This window comes from Opisthorchis viverrini (genome assembly GCF_000715545.1).
Source record: "Opisthorchis viverrini unplaced genomic scaffold opera_v5_73, whole genome shotgun sequence".
NCBI lineage: Eukaryota > Metazoa > Platyhelminthes > Trematoda > Opisthorchiida > Opisthorchiidae > Opisthorchis > Opisthorchis viverrini.
This window is the reverse complement of record NW_008751729.1, coordinates 61838-75032: the sequence shown is the minus strand read 5'-3', so window position 1 is coordinate 75032 and position 13195 is coordinate 61838. Positions and strand designations below refer to the sequence as shown.

The window sequence follows — 13195 nt, the reverse complement described above, 5'->3', positions numbered from 1 at the left end:
CCTATTCTCACTCGGAATGATCTGTCTGATAGGAACGCCTTGATCCAGCGAAGGATTTTCCCTTGAATCCCGTAAGACTCGAGTTTGTGGAGCAGCGGGACGTGTGGGACCCTATCAAATGCTTTTGAGAAGTCGAAAAATATGGTATCCGATATGAGTCCTTCGTCCTTGGCTTGGGTTAAGCTGTCCATATGCACGAGCATGTTTGTCACGCTAGAGCCAGTGGATGCGCCGAGATATCCTGCAAATTCCGGGTTCATTCAAATTGCGGGCACGCTATTTAGGCATACAGTCTACGTGTTCCAATTGGTTTCTCTCTCGATGGCTTATCTCATCGTGACTCTGAAAGAAACCTAATCGTTCTCCTAATTGCCCAACATTACGGCACACATCCAGCAATACTTATTCACTCATGGATCCCGGCACTTTAATATTTCCGAAAACTCCATTCTGAGACCTTGGCTGACATGCCTGTTGTTCCGTCGCGGTACGGAGATTTTCCTCAGGAAGTGGGATACATCGTCCATCACAATCAGCCGTTCTGCAAACTTCCATTGCCCGTGCTAACCGGACCTGACCACCTGTAATTTGGACCAATGAAAGTTCAGCAACCAGACCAGTTTGTCTAGTGGCGCAACTGGCCGAAGGCTGATTCCGTGGGCCGGTTACAGTCGGAATGTCGTGGCTCTCGGGCTTACTTATGCTGAGTTTTACTATTCCCTAGACACACTCCTTGAAAATGGGGAACTGTGCGTGTATCACTAAGAAAACCAAACCTAAACAAACACTGACTCCACTTCAGGCCACCTTCAATCAAAACGGCTCCAACAACAACAGGCCCTTCCCTCAGCACGGTGTATCAGAACCATTATCCAACCCCGGAACCGTCTGTATAAATACCATAAATGCTGGTCCTATCCAACCGTATGCATTTGGTGTGGCCAACTCCACGATGTTATCTGTACCGCCGCAGGGCCCGCTACAACTCAACCAACCGACGCTTCCAAATTCTATAGTACAAATCCCTCCCCCACAATCATTGCCGCCGGTTAAACAAATTCGCGTGAGAGCTCTCTATACATATACAGGTCAGCATCAAGATGACTTGCCATTCAGAAAAGGCGATACCATGTTCGTGTCCGATGTATCTGCTCAGTGGTGGCTTGCCCGTCACCAGAAGACCGGGGCAACTGGTTATATCCCTAGCAACTATGTGTTGATAGATGATGGACTACCAACAAGCCTTGACGCTTGGTATGATATTAGCCGCCGGGAGGCTGACAAACGTCTGCTGCGGGTTGGTAATCCCAAAGGAACCTACCTTATCCGTTCGAGTTCCGGTAAGTTCTTCCGTCATCACTTTTTAATCTTGCCAAAGCGTGCTTTTTTTGGTAAGCGATCGCCTGTTCACCACTGAATTTGTGTTCATAGCTTTGTTTCGAGCCGTAAATGTGGTTTCTCGAAGCTAATGGTCTCATTCTAACATTTCAACTCGGTTTTTTGACTTTCATAAGACCTCATAACGATACCAGAGGTTTAAATGCGTTCATCCTCTGCTATACTTGATTGGATCTTCACTTTTCGGTGCGCGGATGTGGGAGCTCACGCAAATGAAGCTCAGCGTCGTATACAGAAAGAATTCTACTTTGGGTCCTTTCTACCCTCAGATTATGGAAATGATCAGCTCTCGTCCACCTTCGCCTAACAGTTTGTACGATCGGCCAGTGTAAAGCTCTGGACAGCCTCCAGGTAGCTCTCATCAAGTCATGTTTTCATCTAGGTTGCCGGATTTATCATATTGTGAAAGGTCCAGGACAGATGAAACAAATGCGAAAGGCGACCGGTCTGAAGCAACCGCATCTAGACGAATGACCTATGCTTGCCGGCACCCTTGCAGATGACAGAGTGTACGGATATCACTAGGCCGGCTGGATACCTATGAGTGACATCCATCTCGGTGCACGATGTGTGGGTAATCCCAGGCTTTGTGGTGGCGATCGACGTGTGTCCTAAGTATCTGTTGCGGGCACAGAATGGCACGGGTTTCATGTTACTTGGTACAACTCGAACCATAATCATTCAAGCAGAAACTAGTGAGATCGAGACTGGTTGAAAATCAGAAATGCTTACTTCGGCGTTTGTTCGTCCCCAAGCGAAGCCACACCGCAACTCAAGTAAGGTTCCGTAGAAATCCACCTCACTGGTCGAAACGAGCAAGGCAGGTATATCGGGGTGACAGTACAATTCATCTAGAGCCTTGGAGTAACGCCCGACCCACAGTCTCCAGTGTGAGCGATTAAAAGTGTTCGAACTCTGTTCACACTTATCCGAGGCACCGGACTAAGAAAGCTGCCGGTCGGCGAGCTGCCACTACGGATAGAGAGAGGAACGGTTCAAAAGTCTAATTGAAGTCCCACTACCTGTTTTTATCAGGTGGAACATTTCGAAAGACAATTTAGTTGATCCGAGGCGTCTGGATCAACGATCGACGCACCACCAAATTCACAGTGGGACACGGACTGTTGGGTCCAAACAAAACGTGAAGTCAAAAACGGAGTCAGCCTTTGTAAAACGTGAAGTCAAAAACGGAGTCAAGCCTTTGTAGAGAAAAAGGCCATCCGGTACGGACTGTTTTTCTCTTCCCATATTTAAGGAGTGGTTCACTCCGAAAAAACCCATGCAGGGCATTTTGAAAACGAATGAAGTGCTTAAGGAATGTTAGATGTCTTATGTTGTTACTGCCTTAAAAAGGTGTCATATCATTATTTGAATGCGTGACTGAAGGATCATCGTTGTGTCAGTTCAGTCACCATCGCTTCTAGGTTGCTCACTGGTATCATCCTATATAGGCTTACTAGCAATCACGAGAAGCGGAATGGTTGAAGCCAAGCAGAGTCACCTCTGAGCCCTGGATGCGTTGGTTGTTATCACCATCAGAAACAGCAACATATCAGTCGTGGAAAACTGGTTGAAACTGGTAATTGATTGCCATACAGCCATGGAGAACCGGTTGACCGTATCTTCGCCCTACCAAAAGTTCTGCAACGCAAAGAGCTGACGATTATTAGCTTAGCGTCCTCGGGTGAGGCAATTAAGCCATTTGCTCAGGTAAAGATCCCTAACAAAGCTACTTCGCTGTTCAGACTTTCAAGTCCAAGGCCAGGGGCATGGTACCTGAACAAAACTCTACATCCTCCCGCTGCCTTGTGGTTTAGACTTTTGGATCAAAGGTTCAAGGTTGGGTATCCCAACCAAAACCCATTCTTCGGAAGTACCATTCACCCTTGCAGCTCTTCGCTCACCCGTCTTTAGCTAAACCCCTTCCCTACTCATCGAACGATGCAGTACCACCAACCCATCTATCAGTCCCCTAACCAATGTCCCGCGTTTGAACAGTTGCCCAAAAAGATAAGCCAAAATAATCACTTACTAACCTCAAAAGATCTGGTCCACGTTACAGCTTTTAGTGTCTGTAGTGTATATCGAATTGGGAACCGAGCACCTCTTGCTGAAACCTTGTTTCCCTATCTGTCGGTGTATGTTGTGTCTTCTAAACACGCATACAAGACCCCGCTTCGATCGTGTACCCCAAGCCTCTTAGGACTAGCTCAAATATTCCACATTCCATTTTCCGGGTGTCTGGTGATCTTAACGCAATCTCTTGTGGTATGTGCGGTGTGGGAGTTGCACTCAGCCTCAAGGCTGGAAGAGCCTTACTGGACTGGATCCCAGTAATTAGTCGTCTTTGCGCTGTTCGTGTATCTGGCTCAATTAAGATCAACGCAAGTCGATATGGCAAATGCTGTTCATTTGTTGTATCAACATATGCCCTGACAGATAGCAGTTTTGAGAATGAGAAGGACCTATCACTCCTTCGGTCAGCAAGATGCACTTGAATGCTCAAGTTGGCCCACTAAGCACAATTAAGTGGTAGATTTGGAGTCGATGCTGAGCTTAAGGATATCGGAGAACGACTGCTTCAGTTGTGTACCGATCGTCGTCTCTTCCTGGCCCGTAGGGACTTCCAATACAAACGCTCACATTAAGCTGCTTGGATCCACCAACCTCAAGACATTCATAAACTCAGTTGGATTATGTGGCTATCAGTTATCGATGGAGAGCGTCAATAAAAGATAGTCGTTCCTTCTGGAGTACGCTGCTTGACTCTGATCATGTCATCGCGCATTCCCGGTTATCACTTTGTTTTCCACCAGCACTATACGTGCCGAAGCAGAGCACCTTCATTTATCAACTTCGACAAACCTCAGTGGCTCAAGCGTATCGAGTTGGTCTGGCTAGAAAGCTACTGGAAACGCCCAATTATGCGGATGACCGGAATGGCTTGCAGGTTTATGGAAGCGGGTTAAAGAAGATATGCTGCCAACTTTCATAACTGTTTGTCCAAGCCATCTGATTCGACCATGTGGACCTTGGATATCATGGGGATCAGCAGATCTCATTTCTGCCAGTTAGGCCATACCAACAACCAGCAACTTGGCTCATGCAGATCCCTCAAACACCGGCTATCAGGAGCTTGGTGAATGACAGAGAACGCCGGTAGATTTCGAAAGTCCAGGAGGTTTAGAAGACTTTCTCTGCTGGCAGTTGCTGCTCCTTACTTCAGTTGATCCGATCAACCTGTCAAAAGAATGCAATAGTCAGCGAAACAATATGGGAAAAAGACGGAACGGCGATTCACTCATAAAATCGTCGTCTTGAGCAATGGGCTGAACGATTCAAGGAACACTCGTTTGCATATCAATTCAATTTCTGCAAGACTTAACTTAATCTTTCGTGTATGGTATTTATTCAACTGAACGTGCTGCACAAAAGTTGCTTCATGTTTTAGTTGATACGATATTCGAGACACCGCAGTATATTTTCATAAAGGTTCCCACTCACAAGGTTGCTGAGAACTATTCGATAGCGCACAACCGACTTCCGGTTCTTGGAGTGAAATCCTAGTGCATTGTCGCTAGACAACAACGTACCGTGCTGTCGCGAACGGTCTAGCAACATACTTGAAATTTGGAACGAAAACAGAATACCAGTCGAATGGATCTCCTCGACCGTGATCTTCAAAAAAGGCCATAAGAACGTCATGCGAGAACCATCGTGGCCTCAGTCTGGTATCCATCGCGTCTAAGATGCACTCTGGCGTTGGTTAATCGACTATTGGGAGAGAGATTCATGAGAATCAAGCTGGATTTCGCCCTGGCCGAAAGTGTTTTGATCCTATCTTTACCGTGAGACAAATTGCTGAATAGCTCCACTCCGTCAAACGTCCTATGTTGGTTGTTTTTCCTGATCAAAAAGCTTTTTTCGATACTGTTGGTCCTCAGAAACGTCTTAGCTGTCTGGTAATCAAAGATATCCATCCCAAATTCGTAACCTTTGAGGACACTGTGTGAACTCCTGTGAGCTCGTACGAGTATACTACATGCTTTCACCTGAGTTCACCACATGCAGTGGTGTTAGACAAGTTGGCTCTCCCTCACCTTTCCCCTTCAAACTTGTTATATATGTACTGCTTGATACTTCTCTGCTTGCCTCTGAAAAATCGAGGATTTAAATGCTGCCTGGACGTTTGTTCACAGACATTGAGTATGCGGACGCTATTGCTTTCCTTGGTTCAGATCCTTCAGAAATACGAACCATTTTAAACAACCTAGCTAACCTTACCATACGGTTTGGCATGCGCTTCACACCTGCAAAGTGTAAACTGCTTCTACGGTGCTGGGTGGGATCAGACCCAAACCACATCCTTGCAGATGAGCCAATCGAAATGGTAGATAAATTTGTTTACCTGATGGTTGCATAAGGTCCGGTGGACTGGATGCAGATAAGGTTACTTCTCGGATCGGGAAGGCCGGGACAGCTTTTGTCAATCTCCGGCTCCTATGGTGCCGACTTGACGCCATTTTGTCTGTCAGGGCTGGAGTTTGTACTGCGACAGTGCGATGCGTACTCCATTACGAATCAGAGACATGGCATGTACCCGCAAAGGACATACGAAAGATATCACTGTTTAAGCATCGGTATCTTCGAAGCATTGGTCGGATCCGGTGGGAACATCGGATTGTTGTTGTTGTTGCTGTTGTTGTTGTTGTTGTTGTACTCCGAATGCCAGAGAACCGCTTGCCTCGCAGAGCTCTTTTCGCATAACTCGGTGCTGAGTGAAAGCGACCGATATGTGGACAGTGTATGGCCTGACAACGAAATGTGAGACCACTAACTAGCAAACTGAGTCGGGTCGACAACTTCCGCCTCCTTGGATAGGCACCCCGGAACTCAACTCTGTTGGTTGATGACACTGGCAAAAATCAACCAGTTGCGCAATCAGTGGCGCTCTTGCATCAAAACCATCGCCTTCAGTGCGTAGCTGTCCAGTTCCCGACTAAATGAACATGCTATCTCCTCCAAGGCATGGCTGTATGTCTTCCACTTCCACTTCTCGGTGGTCGAAACTGTAGCAGCTAGAACCAATATGTCCAATCTATACGGGTTGTGGCTGATAAATTGATTGAATTGATCACGTTCACATCACTTTCGTATAAACAGTCATCCTCCTGTCCTGGAATAATTATTCTCGTGAGTCCACACCAAGGGGGGGTAGCACTGGACTCAAGTTTCACTCTTATGAGAGTTCATCAGTAGTGCACATCCAACGGCCGTGCCGGGGTTTGATCTCCGCGCATCTGAAATGCGAAGCCAGCATGTTACCACCACTGCGCCTGCGCATGTTGGACGCATCTGAATTTTCACGATCGAACAGGCGAATGTGTTCATGCTTCAGCGATGTGGTTGGTGTGCTTGACTTCTCGAACGATGACCCAGTAAACATCCTGGTTGTGAAGATTGATTGACCCGCCTTTCAGGACTTCGCAGTCAGGTAGCGCTACAGACGCTTGATACCCGTGGACAATTTCGAGTTGGACTCGACCAACCAACTACAAACCCATCTTGTCTTTTTAAGCGAGATTTTAGCCTTGCTGGATTGTTGGGTGTAAATTCCTGTTGGACCCAATACCAGTTACATTCGGACGGATTGATGGGTCCAACTGACCAACAAGACGGAGGATATAAAATATGCAAAAAATGTCCAAACCGTTCGGTGATTTTCCTAAATAGCTCGCTCAACTGCTACCTGAAATATTTACAAGTGAAAATAGTGACTTTGATTTTTGTCTTGGAGCATCAAACTAAACATAGCTTACAATGGTTACCTGCTTCCATTTAGCCGACTGGAAACCGAAACCTGAATAGTGAATACGGGTTTCTTTGACCTCTGAGATATGCAAAGGCTTTTTCCCACTCAGCTCTCACAGATCCTGAATATGGCGCATTTCCACGTGATTCACTAAGAGACAGAGGGTAAATTCTCCTCCTCCTCCTCCTCCTCTTCCTCCTCCTCCTCATCATCATCGACAACATGGCATCAGCGTTGAACACTAGTGCTTCGCAACCATACAGTAATGATTTATATGGAATCCTTATTAAGAAGAAAAGAATAAAAGCGGATGAGGAAGGGACTTAGTGCTAGCTTACTACAATCATTCCTAGGTGCATACACTTCCAGATACCCATTCAGGCAATCTGGATAGAAACTGACAACAAGGTCGCCACTGACATCGGTTAGTAGCCATATCTTGCAGCGTCTCAAACCAGGCGCAGTAAGGATCATGCGGTCCCCATCCTGGAAGGCGGGTATTACTGACAGTACTCAAGCGTCTCGTAGTCTCCTTCATGCCCCTCTGCCAGGTCAAGGGTTGGCCACCTCTCTCCTTCCGCCATTCTGAGTTGGGGATGGAAAACAGCACTCTCTTCGGCAAATGATGGTTAGGCATAAGCAACACATGCCCCAATCAACACAGCTTCTGGTGCTGGACACATTCTACAATGCGAGTGCCCGTTGCACAACCGAAAACCCGCTTTCTTCGTTGCGGATTCGCTGACATCAGCCCACACCAGCTATGGTCCTGAGACAACTATTGTCGAACGCCAGAAAACTTCTCAGTTCCGCTGCTCTTACAGGCCGAGTCTCAGCCGTACTACAAAACAGACCGCACTTTAACGTGATGCACACGTCTCTCAAGATTCAGGGATATACCGCTCTTACGTCGTAGGTGTCTCAAATTAGCAAACGCAACCCGAGCCTTGCAGATTCGTGCATTCACCTCATCTGTCATACTACAGTCAGAACTAATACAACTTCCAAGATACGTAAGACGCTCCACAACCTCCAGTACCTCTCCCTGGATCGTAAGTGGCGTGTTCGGTGACTGCATGTCCAGGAGCATGACAATGTGTATACAAAGTGTATACCGAAAAATGGGATGACTTTGGTCAGTTATTATAAAAACACCCGCATTCTTCTCCTCTTCGAAGACGAGAACGATGTCATCTGCATATTCTAGATTGATAAGGTTTTCATCGAATGTTATTTGAACGCCGGGGTTTCGAAAAACTAGCGTTCGTCTCGTTGTCTCATCTATCCCGAAATTAACTATAAATAAAGAGTGAGCATTCGTGGTGGACACCGTTTTATGTACGGAAGCTTTTGGAGAGCTCTGTATGCTCTCACACGTCCGGAAGTCTGGAAATGCAAAGAGCTTATAAGATTCACGGATTTCCGGGGCATTCCTTGATAAGGAAGCTTATCAAGGTGAACAGACCGGCCAGTGGCGTCGAATGCGCCTTGGAAATCCAGGAATACTAGAGTTGAGGTTCGTTTGTAAGGGTGACGCTGTCCCAGCACCTGACAGAGTGTGAAGCTTTGGTCAACGCAATCCCTACCAGGCCGGCATCCTGGTTTCTCCTCTCGAGTCAGTGTTTCATGAGCCACCTCAAGGGACAAACACCGGTGACGCCATCAACTTCGCTACGGCCTGGGTCAAGCTGACACACGTGTGGTTACCACACTTAGTATTAGCCCCTTTTTAAAATAGGCACTACCACCGACTCCCTAGTTTTCTGACACAGCTTTCCTAAATGCGGGCAAACAGATCGGATAAGCACTGACTGAGGACGCCATCCCCATCTTTGAACAAAGCGGGTGAGAGGTCGTCCGAACTAGAAACTCTGTGGCACTTGATAGAACATATGCAGCCACGAACCTTCGAGGCCTGAAGGGGTTCTACACTCACCGTCCATGTTCTAAATCAATTGTGGGCTCCAGATGGTGGCAGCTGGTGGTTACGATAACTGTATTCGGCCTGCGGGTCGAGACATTCTTCTTTATTCAAGATGGTTGTTTCATTCTGATCCTTGATGTTTTCACTCGTGAGGTTTCCAGGGACCTGTCGCACGAATTAGCTGAAATAATCTCCGAGGATTCTCGGCTTTCTGGACCTACTTTATTTCCTCGGCTTTCCGTGTCCACTAGACTTCACGGCCGGCCTGATGATCCGTCTGATCGACTTATTTTCGGGACTGACTGGGATTTTCCCCCAGACTTAAGTAGTGTCACTGTTCGGTCTGATATCCAGTTCTTGAGTGGGTCTGTTGGTACGGTGCCACAGGTGAAACTCCCAGCACTGTGCAGAGAACTGGCGGTATCATCCCAGTATGTATTCACATCTGGTACATTCGTCTGACATCCAGATCTTCAAGTCTCTCAGTTGCCAAGCGATTTGTCCGCCTCTTAGGTGGCCCTGGTAAACGAAGGGAGAAGCAACTCCGAACGAACGAGTAGTCGGAATCTACAAATACGTCCCAAAACGAGCGACAGTTACTTATTGAACGACGTCATTGTTAGTTGATGGCGGTTCGATCAATTTGAGTTCGTAGACGGCACGCCATTAGAGGACACCATGTGGCTAGACGATTTGGGCTATTTTGGAAGTTAGTACTGCATAGAAACAGTCTGCGTCAGAACACAGCTGAAGCAGTCGTTCACCATCGTCCATACCTACCGAGTCCACCGACCACATAATTGAGCTTCAATTGCGCTAAGCCTGGACACTTGTTCATCCCGATCTCTGGCAACCACAACGATATCTGAGCTTTTAGCTTGCCGCAAAAAGGCATTCAGGGCGTCATAAAACATTGTGTTTGAATATGTCTGAGTCACAATCAGGGGGAGGGGGCGTAAGCAGACACGACAAACAGACAGCGGTCAATTTCCAGATTGTGAGACTTTCACAGACCTTGCCAGGTGAACTGCACAGAGGCTACTATTAACGGGTATCCAGTCTAGCAAGGATCCCTCCAACCCCTGCACATCTTGCTGTAACAGCCTCTGTACCGCCAGAAATGCACAGCCGGAAGCGAATGGAGAGTGACGGGGTGGTTAGCTCAACCGCAATGCTAGCATCTTCAATTCTTTTTTCAATGTCCAGCGATTCCAGTGTGAGAGCAAGAGCAGCTTGTTGACCTGCTAGCTTCAGGGTACAAACAGTGAAGGCAATCAAATAAAAAAGCAGTCGAGACTTGAAGATTGATTTCGATGCCTGAGTGTGTTGGCGCTTGGTGACCCGCAGTTGCGTGCGAACCGATGCAGGACGAACGGATTCATCAATCCTAACTGTTGGGCCCACACGGAGAGATCTGTTAATGGTGTGAGTGGAAGGGAAGAGAAAGAAGGGAGGCGTCAAAAGTAGCCTCTTTTCGCCTACCTGGCGTGCTATATGCAGCTAGTAAGGTGACCCGCCTGGTGGCACCACGCGACGACCGATGTAGCATGAGTTCGTTTGTATGTGTGCAGTTCATGGTTGTACGTGGGCTGGGATACTTCCATGACGCTCAGACCTAGGACGACTGGGGCTAATGACCAAAACCTTCGGCTCAAAAGCCTAGCCGCAAGGCAGCGATGTTTGGCGGGGAATGCAAGTGAATTTCAATTTTTACGGGACAGTTCGCCACACATGTTCCAATCCTCAACTTGGAGGACCAGGAAAATGTGTTCTTTAGACCTGTGACCATTGACCAGTGTGAAATGAGAGACTCTGTGACTGTCGCGCGGACACTCCCAGTATAGCTCAATGGGTCAGGGAGGTACACAAACCGTCGCACCACGGTAAGTTCCAGACTCTTCGTGCGGAGGGTAAATCCGACTTGTATGTCTACCCCGCATACTTCGCTGTGTGTGACCGAATTGCGACCAACTGGGGTAATGGATTTTACGGTTGGTTGCAGCAAGAAACCCACCTGGTATTGTGAACACTGAGCGTCAATAATGAATACTGCTAACCTTTTCCCACCTTAGCAGGCAATTAAACTTGCTAACCTCAATAATTTGCTATAAATGCTCATTTTTAGCCGTTTGGAGATTCAGTTCAGTTAAGCGTAAATTTTTTTACCATGCACCATGTGCTCATCACCTCTACTAAACTTTAAGGCTGTGTTACTTTTGTTAAATTAGCCTTTTATGTATTCAGATAGAATACATATCGCCCACGATTTTCAAAGATGCATCAGATTCAGTTTCATTATTTGATGTATTTTATGGTCCGGGCTTGTTTCAAGAAAGGCACCCGGGAATTGCTGGACATTTCACTTTATTACATCATTCATCTCATATCAAATGAATTCTGCGTGCGACTCGCAATAAGGAATCACTGGTGTCCCATTAGTTTTCTATGGTACGAGTACACCGGAACACCGAAAGTAGCCGGTTGGCGTCCTTGGTGATGTACGACTTACTTTCGCAGTACAACCAGTAAACATGCACCTTTTTGTTTTCTCTCCACTCTCAGAGACGCAAAACTACGCCCTTTCTGTACGGCACTATGATCAGGAAAGAAATATCTATGTGGTCAAACACTATCGGATTCGTGTGCTAGATAATGACAACGGATATTTTATCAGCAACCGGATTACTTTCCCGAACATAAAGGACCTTATAAGTTATTATTCAAGTGGGTTCGCTTTCTTTTTTGGGTGTATGTGTTTAATGTGGATATCTTGGATAGAGATTTCGAACTTTTTGGGATGTTACATGACTCTCAACCTGTTTAATAACGGCAACTGCTAGATTAAAAAATAGCGGTTTTTAAAAACCTAGCATGTAGCCTTGAAATTTTTTATTTTTTATGAGGCTAAATTATGGTCTTATCTTGGAAATGTGGATGCCACAACCATTGAGTCAATAATGACCAGTGGATGCCACAACCATTGAGTCAATTAATGACCAGAATTCACTGCGGCTATGTAAGATGCCCATTACAAGACACGACGAATAAAAACACTGACATGCTTGTCTGATCGCACAAAATTTTCCTCAGATTTTTCGGAGCCCAGAACGTTGAAATGAATCATCCTCGCGTAGCCTGTGAGTGATTACGTTCATGCTTCCAGTTGCTCACTCGAGCATCCTGAAATGTTTTATAGCTACCAATGAAAGTAATAAATCATTGGTAGGTGAATGTGTTTGAAAACGGGGACATTCTGAACAACGTCGGAGTCTATAAAAACTTCGAGAGCTGGCCGATCCCCAGCTGGGATCCAATGGAGAACAGATATTCAAGGATGAAGACCCCGGCAAATGTAGCCCTATGGACTACTTGTTCAGCCATTTTTCCGCGATAGTCTGTTCGTATTTTTTATTCATTTATTTGTTAGTTACTTACCATGTTTGATTTGCGATTACCCTAGGATTACCTGTTGTCAGGCCCAATGGCACGGTGAAATGTCAGAAATCCAGTACTTTGATAGAATTGCCCGTATTATTACTTCAGCGCAACGCCTAGACTCTGGAAATTTATTTACGTACTGGGAGCAACTAGGAGACATCACAGGAGACGGTTCTGGCAGCTTTGCTTTACCTTAATATACGGGACCTTTTCGATAGCTAGGCGAGGCACATGTGTGTTGCGTGCCCTTGAGACGCAAGAAAAGCAGCAACGAAAAAATGATTGATTCACGAAAATCGGCGTGGTCGCTTCGTTCGTAGGCAGTAGACACATTGCATCCAAGAGATTTAGGTTGTTCTAAAGCCCATCCGAAGACACCTACGCACCTGGGCCTAAGCCGTGCTAAGCACGTACTTTCGTATTCACATATCAGGCAACTACAGCGGCATCTGGGATTTTATCTCGTCGTAATTAAACACAAAGCCTCCTAAAAGCTTCATCATCATCATCATCATCAGGATGACATCAGTGTTCAACACCGATGCTTCAATGCCGTACAACCATGACTTATTTGAAAGCTTTATTGTAAAGAAAAGAATAAAGGTGGATGGGGGAGGGACTTA

General features: G+C 46.4%; 1 protein-coding gene across 1 annotated transcript in view; it reads left to right on the top strand.

The window, feature by feature from the left end:
- Nucleotides 1-640: 640 nt before the first annotated feature.
- Nucleotides 641-13195, top strand: part of T265_04412 (hypothetical protein) — a gene marked incomplete at both ends in the record, with an annotated part of 34008 nt that continues 21453 nt past the window's right edge. Inside the window, 2 exons of the mRNA XM_009169157.1 lie at nucleotides 641-1340; nucleotides 11697-11858. Of these exons, the coding sequence (XP_009167421.1) occupies nucleotides 740-1340; nucleotides 11697-11858 (763 nt within the window). The remainder of the gene's footprint in view (nucleotides 1341-11696; nucleotides 11859-13195) is intronic.